Genomic DNA, 24,561 nt, shown 5'->3' with positions numbered 1-24,561 from the left:
AATTTTCTTTCTTCATAACTTGTTTCTCTAATAAAATATTTTTTCAAAACTTCACAGTCCAAAAATTGGGGGTGGCTTATACAAAGGGGGTGCTTATACATGGGAAATACGGTATTTTTGCTCGAGGTTCAGTATGCAATGTTTTCCCTATACGTTCCCAATCAGTTAATTTTAAAGACCCCTCTTTTGGATACCATAAGCACTGAGCTGCAATCTCCTGGACCAGCCTTAAGAGATTTCTCTGTGGTACCTCAGTATTATTTTTCTTCAACAAATAGCCTAATTCATCTACATGCTTCCTTTGTTCCTCAGAAAGCGAAGACCCCATACTTACAGAAACCAAAAGGTTGAAGAAACCACAAAGGGTTGAAGGTGCACCAAATCCTTGCCGGACGAAGTAAGAGGGTCCCTGTTCAGGCGCCACTTGTTGTAATGACGAGGCAGTCAAGGTGTTTGATCATGATCAACTGAATCATGATGAACTTTATTGGAGTCTAGTCTTGCATTTATACACATTTTTAGTTATACTCCAACATTGGTTAACTTTGGTTACTGCTTAACTTTTGTTACTGTTTAGCATAATAGTAATTAACACAATTATCTCTAGTTAAAGTCTAACATATGTTTACTTCCTCTCTCTAATCCTCCTTTAGATTAGTGACTTTCTTTGCCTGAGTTGTATTTGCTTGGAAACATTCTTTATCTGAGGTTTGCCATCCGAGATTAGAACATTCCTGCAATTACAACTCTACAGTAATTCATACTACCATCCACACATTAGCCAATTGCAATTCGCTCTACATGCAGTTTGCTTTTAAAAGCTACTCTGAAACTGCAGTGGCACAACATACAACGGCCTGCATGCTAACTGGCACTGATGCCATGAACATGTGGACCCTGCCTTGAATGCCAGTAAATCTCCATACAATTTAAAGTGTTACTTTTAACCTGTTAATGTCTTTTATGGCTTGGCATCAGGGCTACTGTCTTCAACATTCCTCAACTTAATTTCTCATGGGAGATTACAGGGTCTAAGATGAGGAGGTACTTCTCCATTATGATTACTGCCAGCTAATAAATATAGATTTAGCCCCATCCTTTGGCCTTTGGGGAGCAGGTTAAAGAGCCTTTTCAGTAGTTAAAATTGTGCCTTAGAAATTACACCCACAAAAACACCCACAAATGTATGTTCCAGTTTAGATAATTTTTAAAAAATACATTACAGCTATTTCAACTTCTGTTAAATTGCCAAGATCTGCATGATTACAATGGTCTAAAAATCAAATAAGTAAAAGACATTTCTAAAGTGCAATAGTGATCTCATCACTATTTCCTAATTTGTGTTTCAGCCCTTCTTTCGAGAAAAAAAGCTTTATTTTAGAAAAGTACAATAAAGAAAAAATAGCTACTTATATAAAAATTCACAAATTAGGCATAACATATGGAGGAGGAGCCCATAAAGCACAAATATGATTCTACATTTTAAAGGATTCTCCAAACTGGGCATTTATGGAAATGAACACAAGATCAGTGGGAGCCTTCAGCAAGATATTCCAGATCTGGTTGTCGTAGCCTCTTCTCTCTGTGCTTGTTTTTAGTAAACTCTCTAAGCATCTGTAGGATTTCATTCTCAAAGATTTCTGGAGCAGGCTTTGTTTCTTGAGAAGAAGAAAAAGAGTAAAAATTTTCACAGATCCAATAATCTTTTCCAAAGTTCAGTTACGTTTCAGATAACAGATTGCATTAGTTTGCTAAATATACAAAAAATGAAACATCAGCTAATAATAACTATTTCTAAGGCTTTCTAAAGAATATTACTTTCATCTTCTTGTAAAATATATTCAGGATACACTGACTGCAAATCTTATAATAGCCATGCAGTTCAATTATTTATATGTCTTTTGAGAACTAAGTCTCACTGAATAAAATATTGGTTACTTAAGCATATTGAAAACTGGATTCTGATTGAGTTATGCTAGGAATAAGACCACTAAATTTAATAGAGCAACTTAATTGTGCTCCTCCCAAGTTTTATTTATTTCAGCAGATATACTTTTAAGCATAAGTAAGGATCCAACCTTTTAGTTACAATCCTAGACTTTTTAACCTGGAAAAAGCTCTAAATAAACCCAGTGCACTTTACAAAGATGAAAACATTGTAAACTGTTCAGTTCTACCTATAATTCTGCAAATAATATTGTAGAGCACAATAGAATTGCAAATAATATGGATAGTTCAAACTATCTCCATAACTGTATTTTTAATAGATATGCACAGAATTGCATAGTCTCTTAGTTGTCAAAATAGCAACTGTGTCCTTAACCATTTTACTGTATGTATTCCTGCTCCAAGGTAACATTGTATTTCAAATGCCCATAAAATTTCAAGGCCCATGTATATATTTTATATTTTTAAGGTCTACAAGATCCTTGAAATATAGAATAAAGATAAGCAACAGAGGCTCAAATATCACCTATATTGCTTTACTCACTATTATGAGATTAGAAATATGTTGAGAGCTATAGTCTGCTGGCTCCAAAACACACTGTTCTACATTACCTGTTGCCCAGGAGTATATGTCCCAATCATTGCTTGGCTCATTTATTAGACGGTCATAAAGGTCCAGTTGTTGTTCATTCATTTGATTCAGATTTTCTTTGGCAAATAAACTATTAAAAACAATTAAGAGTTCTGTGAAATGCCAAAACAAAAGTGCTAACCTCATACAAAGCCAGTACACACAAAATGAAAAAAGAATCAAAAACACACTTCAAACACACCAACAGAAAAACAATCTGAATTTTCCTATATATTTAAAGAATTGACAATCCTCTCTTATGTTTCTTAGTAGTTTCTAATTAACTCTATTTGTCTATTATCATTCGAAGAGGCAGGGACCAACTCTACCTCATCTGAAGTTGCCCAAGTAATATTCAATTTGCAGAAGCATCTATACTCACAACAAAAACATCTGTACTAAGGAAGGCTTTGTGCACAATGCATCCTTCTGTGTTGACTTTGAGGAGACAAAAGACCAGATTATGTCAGACAGCACATATTTAATATCAAGACCTTACAGGGAAAAGATATGGTAATGGCTATGTAGTTTAGATTGCTTTACAGGACAAATTAGTCCTCGCAAGTAGGACTTAGGGAGTTCACATAGTAAACTTGGTAAGAAAAACTTTAGCCCAGTCAGCAAGTGATAAAATAAAGGAAATCTTCTCAAGCTGAACTTGATTGCTTAGCCCATGTCCCTATAGAAGCAATATGGTGGTGGGACTCATCTCCGGTGGGAATGAATCTGCCTACTGAGATGAGGTGGACCAGTAGCTTTCATGGTGTGGAGACAATAACTTGGTCCTCAACACTAATAAGACTAAGGAGCTTATAGTGGACTATAGAAGGAACAGATCAGACACCCAGCCCTTGCTTATCAATGGAGACCAAGTGGAGCAAGTGGCCAGTTTTAAGTTTCTGGGTGTTACCATAAAAAAGGATCTGACCTGGGGTGCTCACATTGCAGCACTGGTAAAAAGGGCCCAGCAGAGATTATACTACCTGAGACTTCTCAGAAAACAACTGAGTGAAAAACTGCTCGTGATCTTCTACCGCTGCACCATAGAGTATCTTACCTTACTACACTTCTGTATGGCTTGCCAATTGCACAGTGGCAGATAGAAAAGCACTCCAGAGGATCACTGATTGCCCTCTCGCCTCTTTGGAAGAGCTTTATAGCTCCCGCTGCCTTAAGAAAGTTCAAAACATTCTCAAAGATCCATCTCATCCTGGGCACCCTTTTTTTGAACTATTACCATCTGGCAGACGGTACAGAATAATAAAAACAAGGACAAATAGGCTGAAAAACAGTTTCTATCCCAGGCCAGTAACTCTATTGAATTCTACTGTATAGTACACTGAAGATGGTATTTAATTTCATTGTACAATGTGCAGTGACAATAAAGTAAACTAAACTATGTATATGCCATTGTGGCATTGCAGGGTTATTTACTTCCTATTCTGGCTTACAGTCATAATATTTCCTAGTGGTCTTCCATCCAAATATTAACCACATCAGACCCTGCTATCACTTTTCAAGATTTGTTAAGTGGTGCTCCATGCTCTGCTGAATATCTCAGGGCAGGAGTCCCAGTGAAAGTTATGAAGAGTGGTTATTTGCACAGTATTCAAACATAGTTATTGTATTATTAACATTTAGCTTGTCCCAAAAGGGTCTCAGCTAAATAACACAGTAGTAAAAATTAAAATTGCGGGACCCTGGACTAGAGATTGTGAGTATGGGTAATCCGCCACTTAAGACCACAACTGAGCCCAAAATTTCTATTAAGTGAGTTCTGCCCCCTTTTATAACCTTCCTTGCCACAGTTGTTCAGTGAATCATTGCAATTGTTAAATTAATCAAGTGGTTGCTAAGTGGATTTGGCTTCCCCACCGATCTTGCTTGTCAAAAGGTTGCAAAAAGGGAATTATATGACCTTGGGATACAGCAACCGCCATAAGCATGAACCAGTTACCAAGCATCTGAATTTCAATCACATGGGGCTGCCGCGAAGGTCATAAGTCTGAAAAACGGTCATAAGTCACTTTTTTTCAGTGCCGTCGTTAACTCTGAACGGTCACCAAAGGAAGTTAAGTTAAGTCGAGGACTACCTGTACGGTGGCTGGGAAAAGAGAGAAGCAAAACCGCCCACCTGAGCAGCAGGCAGTTCTCCAACATGCCTCTTTTGCGGCTCTCATATAAGAGCCTGGCGCGCTTGCTGGCCAGGGGCTCGTCCGGCCGAGCCTGCCAGGGAGGGAGCGGGATCTCCAGCAGGTCCTTCCCGGAGTCAGATGGAGAATCCCCGCGGTAGCCACACTTGGGCGAGCGGGAGAGACAGCCGGGCAGCAGCAAGATGCGCTGCGAGGAAAAGGAGAGAGAGATGCGAGCGACCATCCTTCAGAAATAACGACCTTTCTCCGGTCCTCCCAGCCTGCCTCCCACACTCACTCACCCGAACCATTAGAGCCGCCATCCTTCTTTCCCTCCGAGCTCCTCTATCATTTGCTCTCGACCATAGATGTACAAGGTAACGCGAACCAGGATACACTTACTTTCTTCAGAGAGCCATAGAGAGCTCGTCCGCGCATGCGTCTCAATTCGGCCCCGTTCGAAAACGGCCAACCCGTCGCTTCGAACGCCGCCGGGACGGGAGCCAAGTAGGAAGTTTGGATCTTTCCTTTTTGCTTTCTTGCGCGGAGAAACATCAGAAAACCGGAACAGGCGGGACTCGACAAGGCGGAAGGGGCGGGGCGAAGGAGGCCCTCACTGTGGTGGAGTGAGTGAAAGAGAGAGAGAGGTTCGCGCGCGTTTTGGGCCTGCTTGGGATTGTGGGCCTTTACGCGGTATAACGGGGCCGCCTAACATTGGGGAGAGAGAAGGTTCTTCGTTGGCTGTGTGGTGGTGACCCGGCGGGGCGGGGGGTGTGGGGCGCTCCCTTCCCAGCGCGGGAAAGCGGGAGGCGATGGCTGCCGCGAGCGAGCGGCCGCAGTTATGGCGCCGACATGGGGGGTGTCTCCGTTTCCCACCTTTTTGCTCCCCGACCCCTCCTCTTGCGGAACCCTCAGATGCTCGCTGATGAAGGGGGCGGGGTTGCTTTGCGGTCCTAGGTCCGCCTCGCTGCCGGCCCGGTTCGTAGCCGCGCCAGAAAGATGATCCGTGTGGTCCGCGTTAACCCGGTTCTTTGCTTTGACCTGCAGTGCCGCTCTTTCCCTCCCCCGATTCTCTCCGTGGCGCTCCTGAAACTATGTCGGAAGGAGTAGACCTCATCGATATCTACGCCGACGAAGAGTTTAACCAGGTAAGTGTTGATGCGGCTTCATTGGGAGAGAAGTGGGGGAAAGGGCACAAAAAAGGAGTCAGATCTTATTGAAGCTTCACCTTGTTATATACTTGGGGGCAACAACGCGCTGATTTAATCCAACTGATCTTTTTTTTTCCCCAAAAAGATTTTAACTCTGAAGAGGATTGATTGCCAGGTAATGGTGGTTAAATTTCATTTGCAATTCGAGTGGGGATAAACTTTTCCTGCTGTGCTTGCCAGTTGGTTTCAAAAATGTTTTTTTTAATCTGCAAGGAAGAAGAAATAGCATTCCTTAATTTAAAGTAATAAGTATAAATGAAAAGTGCAGTTTGGAAGAAACACTCTTTTTTCATGGGGAAGGCGGATTTGCGCACGTTAAATTTTTCTTTTTAGTGGGAACAGAAAACAAAACATCTGTAGTGACAAATTTACACACAAAAATATTGCAATTAGCTTAATTTGTATTTGAGTGTGCTTTTCTTTTTTTTGTGTGTGGAATTGCATCTATTAAATGGAGTTGGATCTTTGTTTTGTTTTAGACTTGGATGTTGCATATGAAGAAGGGTTGCATGAGTTAGATATGTCTAGTTTAATGAAAAGAAGAATTAAGGGTGCCATGATAGCAATGTTCCAACATCTAAGGGGCTGCCACAAAGAAGAGGAGATCAACCTATTCTCCAAAGACCTGAAGGCAGGACAAGAAGCATTGGATGGAAATTAATCCAGGAGAGAACAAACCTAGAAAAATAAGGGGACATTTCCTGACAGTTAGAACAATTAATCAGTAAACAGCTTCCTTCAGAAGCTGTGGGTGCTCTATCACTGGAGGTTTTTAAGAAGAGATTGGACAATTACTTGTTTGAAATGGTATAGGGTCTTCTGTTGGAGCAGAGGAGGTTGGAGTTACACCAGTTTATTCTGTTGCAGTTACACCAGTTTATGTCAATATAAGTTAAGCAGTATAGGCAGTCCTCAACTTACTATCACAATTGAGACCAGAATTTCTGTTGGTAGTTGCTAAATGAGCCATGTCTGATTTTATGACTTGCAGGGTTAAACAAATCACCGCAGCTAAGCGAATCATGCAATTCTTAAGCGAAACGAGGTTTCCCAATTGACTTTGCTTGTTGGAAGCTAATTGGGGAAGATTGCAAATGGCAATCACATGATCCCCAGGATGGTACAGCCAACATACACTGATTGCTAAGCACCTGAACTCTGATCATGTGATGTAGTGCAAATGTGATTTTGTGATGGAATGCCAAACGTCATCATCACTTTTCAGTGCTGTTGTAACTTTCAGCAGTTGCTAAATGAATAGTTGCACCTTTTAAATAAAGCATTGGAAAGTCAGCAGAGGAATAATAATTTGGCAGGCAGAGAATTTGGAACCAATCTGTCATTAAAATTGCTTAGTACTAACAAACACCATTTAGTTTTGGAAGTACCTCAGATCATTGATATGTCTTGTGATATACAAGCAGAAGATTCCAGGTTCTATTGCTTAGACTTGTGTCTAAAACTCTGGAGAGTGCCTGTTACTATAGATAATATTAGAAGGAATAGGTTAATAATTTAAGCAAAGTTCTTAGAAAAGTTTGTGTAAGGTTCTGGGTTCATACTTGCATTTTATTCCTTATCAAATAGCTTCTTTTAACAGGATTCAGGATGTTTGCTTGGTATTTAAGTTGAGATGTTATAAGTCAATTACTATTAAGTCATGTGCCTCTGATTTTTATCCTAGGGCAAGGCAACTTTATATCTCCTAGGTAGTCTTGCACTTTACTTAGCAGCAGCAACTCACAAAGAATCCCGATGGATATCTTCTGGATATCTGTATCTGAGATAATGTCAGCAACCTTTCTGAATAATTAAAATTTGCTACCTGGAATCAGTTTGAAACTTCCTTTCTAGAGTCACAAAAGTGCCTATTACACTAATGCAGTCTTAAGTAAGAATTGTGTACACTTTTCATTCTGGCAATATTTTTAGTCCTCATATTTGCAACTAGGACAAAGGCAGATACTTTGGTAATTTTTCCAGCATGCTGGGTGGTTTGTAGTATAAGAAGTGTTTGTGGCATGCTACAAAATCTGCTGTGCTAATTATAATTTGGTGTTCCAGAGATCCAATAAATTACATTAAGACATAAGAGAATGACATAGATGTTTGTTTCTTGTGTTTGTTTTTGAAGTTGGATTACAACACTCAGGAAACAATGCATGTCATTCTTTGGCCTATGCATATATTAATTCTTTATACTTTTATGTCTCTATTAAGTAAAATAGATGCCTGCCTGAGAGGATTATATCAGTGATTAATTATTGTCCATTATGTCTTTTATATTACCATAGTGTTCTGAATTTACAATTATTTGTTCTTTACAATCAATTTATTTATGAAAGTCTTCTGTTCTGGACAGGTTTAATTGGATTTATTCCCTGATATAGAATTACTTGTATGTTTCTTTCTCTAAATCCTGGTGAAGTTGGAGAGAAGAACAAAGGAAATAAGTATTGCTTCAAAAGTGTTCTGTGATTTTTGGAGTCCTACATTATATATATTGTTTTACTTATAATACATTCATCCATTTCATTGCTAAAGTGTAATTATGTATTTGTCCTAGCTCAAATTTTTTGAGGGAGAAAAGTAACATTTTGAAGCTACAGTATATATTTCCATAGATGCATCTTGTTTTGGGTTCCTCTAGAGGTCCTATTTGAATTGTTGCACGTCCTTTCGAGAGGACTGATTTAAAAATATTGGATATATGGATTTGTATTTGTTTATAATTTGCCTTACTTGAGATGCACATCATAGGAACTTGTGTGTTCGTGTACATAAACAGGTATATAGATAAATCCTCAAAGGATTTTGTTTGCTTTTGTGATGAATCATTTGTTGAACAGATTTTTGCCTATAAGCTAATACAGGTGAATTCTGCAGCAAGTGGCAGTGTCCAATGAATATTGGCTAATTCCGACAAAATTAAACAAGGTCAGATCAGAATGATATTTAGATAAGAAACCACCAGGATTTAATTTGGGTGACAGTATAGATTGGAACATTGGAAAAAATACCCTGGAAAAAGGAATGGTGAGCCATTTCCATATTGCCACTAGGAAAATACAGTATTGTGGATTATTTTCAAGAATGACGTGAACTTGTCATTGCCTGTGAACCTGACTTAAAGGAGCTTTGACTTTTAGCACTGGATCCCCATAAGTAGAAAACTTAGTTGTCTCAGAGCAAAGGAATGGGAAGCTCACTGAAAATCTGGAAACTGAAGCATTACAATACTGCTCTTTCTGTAAATGGGCAAATGTGTGTTTACATGCTTCTAGGAACTCTGAAGTATTCACTACAGGCTTCCAAAGGGTTACTACGCCAATTATTTGTTCTGTATGCTTGTAATATAGTTTTGCATATGTTTTGTGAATCCTGGTTTTTTCTCTTCAAACTGAATCTCCAAATTTCCATTTGCTTTAGTTAATATTACTATTACACATTTACAATCTAATATTAAGTGAATGATTGGAGTAAAAGTTCCATCCATTTTTGTAATATAGTGGCAGAATTATTTCCATGGTCTAAGTAGTCCGATTCAGAATCAGAACCTTTATTTTTCAAGCTGAGTTTCCAGAGTTAAAGGCATCTTTGACATGTTCTCCTTTCGTTATTTATTAATTGCTAATATCTCTCCCTACCCCCATTTCATGTGATCCCTGGATTGTTTTAGATACATTTTCATGGTAAGGTCTAGAAATACAGTGGATGCTATCAAATAACATGCATAAATTATTGTTGCATTCTATTTTGCTGCAATACTTGGTTCCCAATTATCCCTTAGTAATTTGTATATGCTAGTACTGCTCTTTAAGATTACCATTGTGTATTTTTAGCTGAGAAAGTAACTAATGCTTCTGAATAGTTTTTGGTAGATTATGTTATGCTTTTTATGTAAGTGTGTATTGTAGTTCTACCAAAGTGAATAGGATGTCAATGTCCATAATTTTTGTGTTTTAACTTCTTTTTTCCTAAACAGCATTCAGTTTTGCAATGCATACAGATGCAAAGCTACTGTTTTGTTAAGAGACAAGACATTTTCTAAATGGCAAGATGAGTTACAAGTGACCACGACCATGAGTTACATGTAAATTTAAAGAACTTAGGTCTTGTAAAGATAATTCACTAAACTTTCTAAACATGTTTTGCAGTTAAGTCAGATGTCTTCATCAGCCAAATACTTTTGCATTTCAGCAAATTGTTTCTTTAAAATAGTAAAAGAACAGAAGTTCAAGGAAAAAATATATTATGAGAATGCTAACACCCCCTTTTCTTTGTAAATGTAAGGGAACACATGCCTTGGATTCAGATTTCCTATCAGCAGAAGCATAAAATGTTCACACAGGAATGAGAAAGGGCAGTTTTCACTATTTTCCCCCTCAAATGCTTTCTTGAAGGAGTAGGACATTTTCTCATCCTTTTATCCATTGCCACAAATAAAAGAAGTTTGACCATTTGCAGAAGATCCATTCCTACTGATTTAATTTTTGAAAGGAAAAAAGATATAGAACTACAACTGGTACAGAATGCATATAGTAAATAATGCCAAATATGCAGCACTCCTGCATGAGCTGCATTAGTTACTAGTGTGTTTTCAGATGCATTTCAAGGTGCTGGTTGCCACCTTTCAAGACCTACCGGTATTTGGCTTGGGACTGTGCCTTTTTCCAAGAGTCTACCAGTCCAATTCGATCTAGAAGGTCGGGGATGTTGCACATCCCATCTGCCAGGGAGTGTCGATGAGCACAGACTAGAAGACAAGCCTTTCTGCAGTAGCCCCTATTCTGTAGAATATTTTCGCCTTGGAGATTAGAATAGCCCCAACCCTAGCGGCCTTTCAAAAGGCTTTAAAAATCTGGCTGGGTTCCCAAGTCTGGGGCACAGAATAAAAAGTATTAAGGCCTTTACTCGCCTTTACTGTTAACTGGCCAAGTATTTCAGCTGCTATGTATATTTATTTTGGATGTGTGTTTTTTTATAGTTTTTGAAATATTTTGTTTTCTACTTTTGGAATTGTAAGCTGTCCAGAATCATTTATTGTGATAGGTGGCTATAGAAAATGAATGAATAAATAAACTTTATAAAGCTTATAAAAAGAAACAAGTTCAAAACTGAAAATACTATATATTTATGTTAGATATTGTGCCATACAGAACTCATGTTTTTTGCTAAAAGGTTATATAGAATCATGGTTTTTGGTTCATCAATTGTACCTAATGGCTTCATTTTACTTTTTACATTCCATTAAATGTATGGCAAAATACAGAATCATTAAGCAGGCAAGTAGCAGCTGCATGAATCCTGGGTTTGTGACTAAGTAAAATAAGAATACACAGCTACCTTGAAAAGACCATGAAGAGTAACAAGTGATGTTGGGAGTATGATATTTTAAAAAAGATCATGAGCTTGACAAGATAAAGCAACTGTTAAAGGTGCCTGGTAGTCTTTAAGTGCTAAAAAGCAAATCTTTAAATGTCTTGAGAATCTTAATATTCAATAAAAGAAATGACAGTATCTTTAAGGTAATATTTGATTTGTTCATATAGTGAGGATGAATAAGGATCAAATCACAGCAAATGTATGAAGGAAGAGCAAATGGAAAAAGAAAGTGAAGATTGAGGCATATTTGAATGGAATTTATTGAATGCTGATAAAGAGATGAGAAGTTTTAAGAACAGATTAGTGCATGAAAGAAAATTTCAGTATGATAAAGCAGGACTCAGTTGCAAGCTTAAGAAAAAAGCATGGAGAGGAAGACGAAACAGTGCTGGTGTTATTTAGGTTTAGTGGCATTTTTCCAACCCCACCCTGCCACATTTCTTTGTTTACTACTTCTTACAGATAATCCTCACTTAACAGCCACTCAAGTGATGATAGCATTGAACAAATGTTAGTAACAACCACCCCCACAATTAACATAATCAAAATTCAGGTGCTTGGCAGCTCACCCACATTTACAACCACCATGTGCTCCAGCATCCCCCATCCACCTATCATCTCTACCCTTTTATTTGCCCTGCATTCTCCCTTATTAGCAGTTGGAGGAAGAAATGGATCTGAGTTGTGGAGTGCAAGTTGACCAAAAGAACAGAGATGGAGATGATAGGCGGCTGGTGGGAATTGAAGCAGAGATGAGTGCAGAAGGGTGAAGTCCCTATCTATCATTGGCATGGATGCTGTCTAATATACTGCAACGGACTACCAGAACTGCCATTAATAATCAGAGCAGTCATGGGATGTTTCACTTTGGAAATTAGGGATGCTAAGGAAAAACCATGTGTATTTTTTTTAAAATAGTGTTCCTTATAGCAAAAGGGAATAACATGGGCGCATCTGGATGTATATTACTGAAGTGTTACGTATTTATTTGTTACAACAATCCATAAGAACCAAAAGAAAAACAGAGGTACTCTTCTCTCCCTCCCTTCCCCCCATCACCAGACAAACAGTCATCCTGGTCCAGTGCTTGAGAGAAGACACAAGTCATCCCACCCTCAAGTCATCTCACCCCCCAAAAGAGTAAACGGGTAGCAATTCCTCAGATGTATTGTAAAGGGTTGGGACCACCATCAGAAAGGGTCACATCAGAGGTTCCATCAGGTGGCAATATTTAAGGGGGGGGAACCTGGATACACATATGTTATCTAAACTACTATCATAGAGAAGAGGCAGAGCTGCAAATAACATGGCCCTATTCTACGTGTGAAATATGCTAACACCATGAAAACTTACAATAATGTGGCATTTTACTAATACTTCATTCAATCCCAGCTTACTCAAAATTAAAATCCTACCACAGTTAATAAAAATTAGGGTTATTGTTAACAAACTAAGATTAATTGATGGATTTTTAACTAGATTGTGGAAGCCCGGTAAGTGAATGAAACAGAATTATCAACATGCACACACACATTATTGAGGTGTATTTTTTAAATGTTATTTTTTAATCATATTCTGAGAAAATACCATTTTAGAGGATTTGCATTACATTATTTCTCTCTAATGCGTGTATAATTTATTTGTTCAAAATTGGTTCAGTTTCGATACTACCGAATTCCAACCAACTCTAGGTTGCTCAAAAATAGAGAATATAAAAACAAGTAACTAAAGATACAACAATCCCTAAAAGCATTTACAAAATCGTTACAAACTGGTACATTAATACAGGCAATAGCCTACCCCAAAGTTAAGGAGAACAGCTAGCATTTCCAGTCCTTTTGAAATACAGTAACAGGGAACCATCCAAATCTCTGAACAATTTCATGCCAAAGGGCAGGAGTGATATGGTCCCAGAATGTGTCATCAAGAGGACTTGAAGTGCATACAGTCAGCCAGGCAAAAACCATAAATGGGCTGTTCCTTTAATAACGTCCTAAAGGCTGTGTAGGCTTTATGGGTGATAACTAGCACCATGAATTGTACCTGAAAACACTGGCAATATGTGCAGATTATGAAGCCCATCATTGAACATGCCACTGTATTCTGGACAAATGGAAGCTTCTAGGCAATCTCTAATGGCAGCCCCATGGAGACCAGAGCATTGCATCAGCCACCCTGTGAGATGACAAGGGGTAAGGGGTTGAGTGAATTTGAATGTCATCAAATTCAGTAAAGGAATACTGTAAGTGCACCAGATAGTTTTGCAAAAGTCTTCTTGGCCATAGCTTCTGCCTCCTCTGAGCAGGAGTTGATTCTAAGAAAACTCACAGTTTGTGCCTTGCTATTGAATCCTTGAACTTAGTTGTCCAGGTAACCACAGCCACTTCTTAATCTTGGTGAGAGAGAGTCAGAATCAGTTCCTCTCCATCTAAGCCTGCCTTCAGGTATTTGAACCTCCTTACTTGGCTGACTTGATGTTGAAAAATATAATGAGGTATGATTAGCTGATGATATCGGCTGCTGTGGATACTGAATAAGAGGAGAGAGTAGGGGCCTGTTGCAGCTCGGAAAGGCGGGTGAGGTGGGTGCATGTCTAGGGAGCAACCTTCCCATGTCAACATCAACTGGAACTGGTCTTGAAGGAAGGACCACTATAAAACAGTGCCCCTAATTCCTAGCTCTTGGAGTTGGTCCAGAAGAATACTGTGGTTGACAGTATCAAAGAATCAAAAACCATAAGAGGGATGCACTGTCACATCCTACCTCTACATCAGGTCGACATCAAGTAAGACCAAAACTGTTTCAATACTGAATCCTGGCCTAAAACATGAATGAAATGTGTTTAGATAATCCATTTCCCTCAAGGTCTTTTGTAACTGAGGACAACCATCTTAACAGAGTTGGAGCTAGGATGATAGTAGTCTTAAAAACAATTGGTTTTAACAATGAGAAGGAGAGACACTATCACCTCCCTCAAGGAGACTAATATCACTGAATGGATCTAACTCCAGAAAACAAGTTGCTGAAGAAACTACAGAGAGACCCTCAAAACCCCAATTGATATATCCTAGATCATAACCCTATGCCCCTGGCACTTGGCCAGATATGCCCAGTTGGAATTCATTCAGTCTGGATCTGATATTCTTTATTTGCCAAATCACATATTCCTCACAGCAGCCCTGCTGATGATCTAATAGCATGCCACTCCCTAGCAGTGATCGCACCACTCTCAGAAGGGCTGCTGGACGACCTTTAATGGAAGCAATAAGGGCAGAGAAATACTGACATTTTGTTGTCCTTATTGCCATGAGGGCATCTCCATTATGCACTCTTGCCCGTGTTCAGTCATAGATAAGTGAATATAAATTGGCACTGATGGCACTAACTCAAAAATAAATGGATTTTATGTGCCATTTCAGTATGATATTAACATGATCTGCTTGCAACTCCATTAGCATAGGGTTAAGTATAATCAGTATGCCCCAAGTCATTTCCCAGTGAGGTGGTGAAGATCAGAATGGGTAAAAACAACCATGCCTGAAACCTGTCAAGACTTGAATAGAATCTAGTGATTTCCAGTCCTTAATTCCAGATGGGGTGCCACTCAGAGTTAGTGCAGAATCTGGAGATCCTCCTGGACTCACGGTTCCTGCTTGAGGTAGCAGCCGTGGCCAGGAGGTTACTTGCAGAGATACATCTTGTATATCAGTTGCAAGTTGTCTGGAGGCACTGCTCACAGTCAGTCACACACTAACCATTTCCCAACTGGATTACAGCAATGTATTCTATATGTAGTTGCCCTTAAAAAGCATGCTGAAACGCCAGCTGATTCCTGGTGCAGTGGCACATGCAGTGTGATAGGGGCCTGAATCACACTAATGCAATATGATCTGCACTAGGCTTCCAAATGCAATTCAAGGTACTGGTTGTTACTTTTGAATCCCTACATTGCATGAAGTTTTAAGTTAATCTGGGACATCGCCAGTGGTTTCTGCCCATTCCACTAGATCCAGCGTAGTCGCTATGCCTCAGGTCCCTTCAGTGAAACAGCATTGCCTGGTGGGGTCTAGGAAGTGTCCCTTCTCTGTTTATGTTTCCTGCTACCCTCCCACCACAGATTCCTATAGCTCTGAATGCACTAGCTTTGCAAAAGGCTATGAAGACCTGGTTTTTAGCTCAGGTAACATCCACAGGATGTTAATAGAATTCAGCATAATGTGTGAGAGTTATGTGGATATTATTACAGTGTTTCCATTAGATTTGTTTATTTTTGTTCACTGCCCAGAGTTACTCTAGGCCAGAAGTGTCAAACTGGTGGCCCGTGGGCTGAATGCGTCACGTGCAGGCCATGCCCACCCCAGCTCCACAAAGGGAAAAACGTCACGAAACATCATGTGATGTCAGTGTGATGCCACAAGTTTGATACCCATGTCAGCAAATGTAGGGCCATATCAGCAAATGTATAATTTTAATAGTATATGTGTGTGTGTTTGTTGAGCAGTGAGTTGGATCTAGATGAAGTAGGTCTCATTACATTCAGTGTGACATCTTTTAAATCTTATGATTTGGGTGAATTTTAACAAAATTCTATTCCAATCAATACTTGGTTTGTTCCTCCAAACAAACCAAGATGTGGTCTTGGTTTCTCAGTACAGCAGCAAATAGAACTTTTCATCTAATGTAAAATTTGCTGAGTTTCAGGTTTCATTTTAAGGAATTTGTCAGTGGAATCAAGGGAGATAATGCCATGTCTTTTTATGAGATAAGTTTCCACGTCTTGTTTGGTTCCAATCTTTTGCTAAATCAGGTTATTGCCATCATTGATTAGGCAGCAGAGAAATATTTAGAAGAAGCCTGATTCAGTTACCTGGTTTTCGGTGGAGGAATGAGAAAAAATAAGGCTGTTGATTTCACATTTGTAAATATAGTCTAGGAGAGCATGGAAACATAAAGCCAAAATCTTCATAACAGCGACAACAGTCAACTATTCATTACCTTTGGAAAGGGACATTGGGGACTTAGATGCATTAGTAAATAAATCCATCCCACTGGACTTTTTCCTTAGTTTTTTAGGAAGAAAGATCGGAGAAGCCAGTTTATTATAAGCTGTATATAGCCCTTCAGGAGATGATATAAGTGTATTTTACAAATGTAGTAAAAGATTTAAAAGCTCTGGCCCTGAAAGATGCTATGTGGTATCTTCCTGTTTCTAGGACTCTGAATTTAGTAATACTGACCAGATGGATCTATATGATGACGTGCTAGCTGCCAGCTCACAACCTTCTGAAAGTTGCACTAGCAGCTCTGAGCCACCAGTCGAAAGCCGCCAAGAACAATCTCCTAAGTCAAATAGCAAATCGCCTGCTATTTTGTATACATACAGTGGACTGCGCAATAAAAGGGCTGCTGTTTATGTGGGCAGCTTTTCTTGGGTAAGTATTCTAAATTAGGACAGGAAATAAATAGAACTTGGCTTTTTCAAAAATATTGATAATTTCAGAGAAAAGGTGCATTATGTGCTTTTGTCATATGTTCACTTTGATTTGGTATAAACTGTAATAGACATAGAGGCACTGATTGGTTGAAGCATTTACTCTATACTACAAAGTATTCTAATACAGGTGGTTCTTTTTAACAATGGATAGAGATATGCTGAGAAGAAAAATAGTTATCATATCTGTTAGCATTTGTTTAGACAAAGATTTTGTGAAAAATTAATGTAGCTGATTTAGAGGTTTTACCTTTTAAACCAAGATTGCTATTTTGAAGATACAGAAATTTGGATGATTATTAGATGGTAGCGGAAGATTTATTTCTATATCACCTAGTCTTTTGCAATTCAGATATGGTAACCTTATTCTAAGTTGGCGTTGCTCCCATCCCTTCCCCCCCAAAAAGGGGGGGAATCCTTATTGAAGTAAATATATATAGTAAGAGGAAATAGTCTAGACTAAAGAAATGTAATGAGAGTTCAGTAAAGTCGCAACATTGCATTGTTTTACCAATTAACAAATGGAAATCTTAGAAAGATTTAAGATAAAATACTGTGATTTTATGTCTCTTCATATACAGTGGACAACTGACCAGCAATTGACCAGAATAATCCGCTCCATAGGTGTTTATGATGTTGTGGAGCTGAAATTTGCTGAGAACAGAGCTAATGGCCAGTCTAAAGGGTGAGCAATGCAGGTCTTCTCTGTTAATGACTGAAACATGAAGAGCAATCATTATGGAACATACTACAGAGTAATGTGGAGTACTTTGTGATCCATCATATATGTGAATATATGCACGCAACTTTCTGGCTTTTTGAATGTGGCTTTATTTTTGAAGAAACTGAATATTTTGCAATATGCCTGTCTGACAAAAAAATTACTTTGGTAAAATTTACATTTGTTTTGAATGTTATTCTAGGTCCATACTTCAGACAAAGATAAGGTGGTTATAAAGAAAAGAATGAAATAAGAACTGATTGACTTAATTTAAAAATTTGTTTTGCTTGATTGCTTATAATTTAGGCTTCAGGAATATGCAAAATATTTTAGACTTGAAATGGGTAGAAAAGATGCTTCAAACAGAGCACTTTAAATTAATGAATTGTTCTCCTGTCATATGTGTTATGTGTATCCTCTCTAAGAAACCTGTCTTTGCTACTCCTTCAGCCTCCAGCTATGCATAGGATTCCTGAGGGGAAAAAAGAATTTGTTTGCAGGAAAAGCAGACCACTGAGATCAGAAGTGTGAAAGGAAGATCAGACTGAAAAGGAATAGAAAGGGGAAATGCATGTCTGAAATTAGCTAAGAGAAAGAATGGCCAATTGCAATGGGGAAACAGAAAACTAGAGAAATTGGCTCAAGTTATTTAACCTACCTAAAATATCGAACTCTTCTGGCCCTAAGGAAATGTTGCAAGCAGTGGGAAGAAATGAAGATACTGTCAGGCGGAATTCTGCAGGGATGATGAGGCAAAGCCCTCGGGCGGAAACTGCTTCCCCCCCCCCCCAATTATAATTAAGTATGAGGAAAACTGGGAATTTACAATTGTACAAGAATGGCTGATTCTTCCCTTCCCCTTGTTTAGATGGTACACCTTACAAGAATTTCCTAATAGTCTTCCAATGATTTTTCTGTGGCTCTTTGAACAGATACGCAGAAGTGGTGGTTGCTTCTGAGAATTCAGTCCACAAACTTCTAGAGCTGCTGCCAGGGATGATTCTAAACGGAGATAAAATTGAAGTCAAGTTGGCTACCCGGCAAAACCTTGCACAGTTTGAGGCACAAGCCCGAAAACGTAAGTTAAGCTGGATATGATATGCTAGCTGAATAGGTAGCAAGGCAGCGAAAGAGGCATTGGTTAGCTTATTTGAAAATCTTGAGCAGAGCTCTGTAGACTAGAAGCAAATTAATGTGCATTTGCAGAAATAGGAATATTTTTAGAGAAGGGAGGCGACTTCATTATATTTAAATATAATTGAAACTCATCAAAATATCTTGTTTACCACCCTCCAAATTGCACGGGCTTAACTCTGAAGATTGCTGTCATATAAACAGATATACTGTTTTTGTATTTTGTGGCTTTTTATGATTTGTCCTAGACAACGGTCAGGTTTCAGTATTGGGAATAATTTAAAATGCCTGTTTCCGTTGAATCAGATGCCTGGATCTCTCTACAAAATTTAAGCCCTGTGTGAGCATAAGAGCAGAATCTATCCTTATAATATAAGTGAACAGAAATTAGAAGAAAGTTGGATTTTATTTCTTTTATTTTATTTTGCCATAGTGATGTGACAAGAAATATTTATGGGAAGTGTATGCTGTATGAAACGAAAATCCTGTATTACTCATGTGCTTAATATTTTTCCTCATTTGTGATGTCTAACAGGGGTGCCTCCAATGGCTCACTCAAGGGATTCCTCAGACTCTCTTGATGGCCGAGCAACTCCAACGGAGAATGCTATCCCACCACCACGCATTGAGAAGCCTCCCGTTTTACCTTTCTTCAACCGTCCTCCCTCTGCGCTTCCTCTGATGGGGCTGCCCCCTCCACCCATACCGCCCCCTCCACCACTTACTTCAAGTTTTGGAGTTCCCCCTCCCCCTCCCGGTATCCATTACCAGCATCTCATGCCTCCCCCACCTCGACTTCCCCCCCACTTAGCTGTGCCACCTCCAGGGTCAGTGCCACCTGCCCTGCACCTCAATCCAGCTTTCTTCCCACCCCCAAATCCAGCCATGGGGCCTCCACCTGATGCCTACAGCAAGGCTTCTGCACCATATAATCACAGCAGGTGAGAACGAGTCCACTCTTAAGAATGTGCATAAACTGAAGCAGCACAAAGAATGGTGCCTAGGTCTAATTCAGAAAGGGACTTTGTAAATAAAAATGTGTTTTAGCTGGGCAATACAGTAAAGCCAGAAAATGCCTCCAATCACAGAGAAAGATTTCATCCCTTAAGAGTCTTACAATTACTATAATATCTGCTATGGTGGGAAATAAGAGAGAGATACATATTCAACAATACACTTCCTTTTTTTGAGGGGGAGGCTCTTAATTATGCATGGTGGGCAAAGTAGTTCTGCTTGGAAAAATGGTTCTCTGCCTCTGAATGATGGGTGCGTTCTTCTGTACTGCAGCAGGGATTTGGGCCCATTACCTCCACCTGTTGGTGAAGCAGAATTTGATGATATCATGAACAGGAATCGAGCAATTTCCAGCAGTGCTATATCTAAGGCTGTATCTGGGGCCAGTGCAGGTAAGCGCAGTTGCTTAATGCTGCCTTCTTTCCTTCCTAGCTCAGGCCTCAGTCTTTACATCTTATTTATGTTGTTATGCTTCAGGGGATTACAGTGATGCCATTGAGACCCTGCTTACAGCCATTGCTGTAATTAAACAGTCCCGTGTAGCAAATGATGAGCGGTGTCGGGTCCTTATCTCTTCGCTTAAGGATTGCCTTCATGGCATTGAAGCCAAGTCTTACAGCATGGGCACTGGCAGCAGCAGCAGTTCCTCAAGGTGAGTCACAACAAGCAAAACTATTCGTATTTCACCTGGCTGGATTTGTTATATTCATGACTCAGTCCTATTTTTCTTTGTTCTGGATTTGTACATCCGTATAGGCAGCGTGTCCTTTTGTTTGTGTTTTTTAAAAACTGACAGCTAGTTTATCCTATTACCACACTTGATATTTCTTGTTCTTTTCCAGAAAAAGACATCGGTCACGGGATAGGTCACCTAGTCGGTCACGTGAGAGCAGTAGGAGGCACCGAGAAGTGGTTCATAATGAAGATCGACATGAGGACTATTTCCAAGAAAGAAGCCGGGAGCACGAGAGACACAGAGACAGGGACAGAGAAAGAGATCGGCATCATTGAGAGAAGTGAGAACATTTTTGAGATAGGGCAAGGGAGGGTTAACATGCCAGCCTGTTTTTATTATGTCTTCCTCCTTTTTTTTAAAAAAAAGGAAAGCAATCTGTCTCTTTCGTCTAATTGGGTATCATGTATATTGTTGTCAGCAGAATCAGTGATAGGCATTGGGCAGGAGATTTGATGTTAAATTAAGACTTGAATCCTGTTTTTTTTTTCCTTTATTTGTGGGCATTTAACTTTCAGTGCTTTGTAAAGTTCAGTTGTTTCAGATGTTTGGGTGTCTTGAAGGACTACAAAATCGATAACTTTATTTGTCAGTACAGTTCTTCCTGTTATGGTCAATTCCTTTTTATATGAAGCAATTTCAAGAGTAGATAGTCCTCAACTTCCAACCATTTGTTTGGCAACCATCCAGAGTTATCACAGGGCTGAACAAGGGATTATGATGAGTCCACAAAGTTTTGCTGGTTGCAGCACTCCTGCAGCCACATGATTGTGATCTGGGTACTTGACTATCTACAAGCGCCTCACAATCATGTGATCACCATTTGGAGTTTTCCTTGTGGCTTCCCCAGAAGGTTAATGTCTCTGGAGGCTGTGCTTAGGCAGGATTTTGCCATGAGGCGTTTTCAGCCAGCCCCTAGAGTTGTATGTCTGAAAGTTGGCTGAAAAAGTTTTATGCTGAAGTTTTCCTGATCTGATAGTTCACCTCTTAGGGTGGTTGAAGGAAAGTCTAAACCCTTTCAATGCTATAACCCAGGACCAGTAACTCAGCAGAGTTGCCCACTTCCAAACAGAGTGGGAGCAAGTGGGATCCTCTTCATTATGCTTATTAATCTTCCCGGGGGAATCACAAACCATAGTTTGAGAATGCCTGCTTTGAGCACGCAGGGATGTAAGGAACCCTAGCATCACTTAAAATATTAGCATCTTCTTCAAAATTAGGGTGGTTTTTCCTGTTTTGTTTTTTTTTCAGGGAAAATGACCACATTGCTGGCCATGCCCCCTGTGACCCCAAGGCAAGGCAGGAAAGCCAACTGTTGGCCCTTGGGCCCCAAAGGATTATCCAGCACTGCTGTAGATAATCAGACCAGAGCTTCTAATTTAACTGCTTAAACAAGAAGGAAATCCTGAAGTACATTTGTGCAGAATCTGCTTTGTTCTTTCCTGGGTGAAGTATATGCCTAAATTCATATCTTATTTCAGAAGGGGAAATACTAGTAAAATATTTTCTTCTAAAAAAAAATAAATCTCAAATTTAATCGATTTTATTCCACTGTAATCTGCTCTGGGTTAAAGGGAATTGGACACTTCAAAAACAACAACACTAAACTACAACCTTTTGATTTCCACCTGTTTCTGAATAGTTGCATAAGACTAGGGGGTCCTTTTTGGTAGGTACTATTCTGTGATGGGAAGAAAGTAGTTGGATTATGCCTGGTTTATATAATTCAGTGGCAGAATAAATCTGGCTTCAAATCCTAGTCCAGGTCAACTGTGCTCTAAAACAACCCACAATTTTCAATTCCCTCTGTATATAGGAATTCACTCTTGGAATTGCACTTTTCTAAACTATGCTCTCAAAAATGCCTTTAAAAGTGAGTAATATTTTATGTTCCTTTCTTTTTTTGCAGGGATGCTGTAAGCATTCAGTGTTTTTATGGACTTATATCCTGTCCTTAATCAAGACTAAAGGATGGGGGATTCTCCACCTACTCCTTCCCGCTGCCCTCTGCTCTTTCCAGACCCCTTGGAAGTGACTTTGCCTGTAGGACTCCATTTGGCACACTATGGCACTAAGACTTGAGTTCTTCCTAAGTGTGCTGCTGCTGCTGTCGCTTGATGGAGGAACACTGAATGACTTGGAGTTTGGGAGGGGTTGTCTGAGCCACTGTGACCAGGGGGCCATTTCAATCCATGGATTCTTGGACCCAAAGAGAATGGTGCTTTCCACAGAGGTCTGTCACCTCTTTCCTTTCCATGGCGTTTTAGAAACACCCCTGGAGGAATACATCCAGCTTTTATCCTATAGGAAGACCTCATGCTTCAGCACAGCACAAGGTATATTACCATAGCCTCACTGGAGTTTATGTTCAAAATTCAAACTGCATTGTCTTCTTAGGCATCAGTGCATAGAGTCCTCCTGAATTTTTGATCCTTTTTTCCAAAGCAGCTTCAGTTTTGCACTCTAACAGCTTTGTACACAGCTTAGAAAAGTTTTGTTTTCCTTTTCTGGGATGAGAACAGGCTAGTTGCTGCTTCCAGTCATGCCTCTTCTTAATTCCTGAAAATTGTCATACCAATTTAACCTAATGTCTTTTAGGAGGGACTGTACTGTTAAACTTGCCCACAAAATTGAGTCTCTCTTAAAAAAATAAAGGTACCTTTCGCTACTGCAGGAACTCTATCCACAGGTGATTTATTGACAAATTCCTTGCTTTGTTTCGTGCATTAACTGCTCTGATTGTAATTTCTTACACAAGCATTTGTTTTCAAGGCCATTCTTTCCCAGCATATCACCTTCCTTGTTGTAGAGGAAGAGTTATGACTAGATACAGAAACATGGAATTGGGGCAAAGTCAAGCTGAGGCTTCTGGACATTATTGATTCGAGCACACCTTGAGCATTTTAAATTTTGTGTGATGTAAGTGTTGAATTAAGGTCCAAAACTACCGTTGCTCCCAATCTCATTTGGAATTTTCCCTTTGATGGGATTCACTCACACGTTTGCTTCAGTGACATAATAAAACCTTAGTGGTCTCTGGTATGCCAGCCTTGGAAAAGAACAAAGTTAAATTCTTATTATGTAAACATAGAACTAGGATTCCTGGATCCAATGAGCCTTTCGGCTGGCAACCAATGGAAAGCAGAAACACATTACATGAGGATCCTTATGGAAAACCAGTGGCTGCAGAAATCTTGATTCAAGTGTCATCTTTGAAATATAACTTTTTGAGATGTGCATTTTGGTTTTCAGTGCTCCATCCTAGCACCCCAGTTACACAAAATCAAGTTACATACCCTGGATTTCTTTAGTAAGACCAAGCATCTATTATATCGTGAGTATCCAACTGCATGGTGAAGCCCTCCTCATAGAAGGATCTGTCTTTTTCTCAAGAGAACAATTGGATAGATTAAAGAGGATGACTCTGTCACCAAGGGATATGATGCCTCCTTTGTGCTATTGATCTAAGAGAGTCTAAGGTCAATGTTTTTTTTAAAAGGAAACAAAAAGTTAATGTAATTTTAGCGGAGAGAGCTAAAACTGTAAAGTATACAATACAGATTGGAAAAGTTGCTTTTTACCTAATGGGACATTTTTAGTTTGTTTTGAAATAATGGAAGAAAAAAGAAGAAGAAAAACAGAAAACATAACTTCAGTTCCCTTCTACTCTCCCACTCCTGTTCTTCGTGATTTGATTTGTTTGTCTTTTTCTGATAGGTTGAAAATTGTGTAATAAACTTGATGATATTGTCAATCTTTTATACTGCATTGTATTGTTTCTTTTCCTTTTGTAAGTTTTAAAAGGGAGGGTGAGTTGTTTTTTTAGAAATCTCCATTAAAAAAAAAAGATTGTAGAGGGAGGGATTGGGCTAAATGTGATTTAGATACGTCAGTGAAGATGTATAAATAAGGCAGGTGCCATGTTCTAGCTGGGTGCTAGCCCTTGTACAACCATGGCTTTATGTAATGCTAAACTAGTTCAAAAACCACTTTGTGTACAAAAATTAAAATGCCTTTTTAAAAGATAAAACTTCTATCTCATCATTATATTTAACTAATCATACTGCAGACTGACAAAATCCCTGAGAGTATTGACTTCTGGTTAAAGTTAATAATTCCAGTAAGGGAGGAGGTGCGGAAGGTGCCTTTACTTACATTTAGG

At 39.2% G+C, this 24,561-nt stretch overlaps 2 protein-coding genes across 7 annotated transcripts; one reads left to right on the top strand and one right to left on the bottom strand.

Annotated features, from left to right (window-relative positions):
- Positions 1 to 449: 449 nt before the first annotated feature.
- SDHAF2 (succinate dehydrogenase complex assembly factor 2) lies at positions 450 to 5,259 on the bottom strand. 2 transcript variants are annotated; one of them, XM_026720103.2, is made up of 4 exons: positions 5,013 to 5,259; positions 4,713 to 4,918; positions 2,560 to 2,669; positions 450 to 1,658 (listed from the first exon to the last, which is right to left on the bottom strand). In XM_026720103.2, exons 1-4 carry the CDS (start codon positions 5,031 to 5,033, stop codon positions 1,528 to 1,530), a joined length of 468 nt encoding a protein of 155 aa, XP_026575888.1. In that variant the 5' UTR covers positions 5,034 to 5,259; the 3' UTR covers positions 450 to 1,527. The 2 variants fall into 2 exon arrangements, with proteins under 2 accessions (XP_026575888.1, XP_087776962.1); XM_087920836.1 differs by lacking the exons at positions 4,713 to 4,918; positions 5,013 to 5,259 and adding an exon at positions 3,636 to 3,911.
- An 11-nt stretch (positions 5,260 to 5,270) lies between these two features.
- Positions 5,271 to 24,429, top strand: CPSF7 (cleavage and polyadenylation specific factor 7). Of its 5 annotated transcripts, none has more exons than XM_087920833.1 (10): positions 5,271 to 5,336; positions 5,758 to 5,858; positions 16,520 to 16,738; positions 17,379 to 17,482; positions 18,451 to 18,596; positions 19,188 to 19,593; positions 19,943 to 20,058; positions 20,144 to 20,318; positions 20,509 to 20,682; positions 22,309 to 24,429. In XM_087920833.1, coding segments are annotated over exons 1-9 (1,437 nt in total). In that variant the 5' UTR covers positions 5,271 to 5,335; the 3' UTR covers positions 20,678 to 20,682; positions 22,309 to 24,429. The 5 variants fall into 5 exon arrangements, with proteins under 5 accessions (XP_087776959.1, XP_087776958.1, XP_087776961.1 ...); XM_087920832.1 differs by having other exon boundaries at positions 19,940 to 20,058; XM_087920835.1 differs by having other exon boundaries at positions 5,326 to 5,357.
- The last annotated feature ends 132 nt before the right edge of the window (positions 24,430 to 24,561 follow it).

This window comes from Pseudonaja textilis, chromosome 1, assembly GCF_049901715.1.
Source record: "Pseudonaja textilis isolate UNSWEBS1 chromosome 1, rPseTex1.2, whole genome shotgun sequence".
Lineage (NCBI taxonomy): Eukaryota > Metazoa > Chordata > Lepidosauria > Squamata > Elapidae > Pseudonaja > Pseudonaja textilis.
The sequence above is the reverse complement of the archived record's forward strand: the minus strand, read 5'-3'. Positions and strand labels throughout refer to the sequence as shown.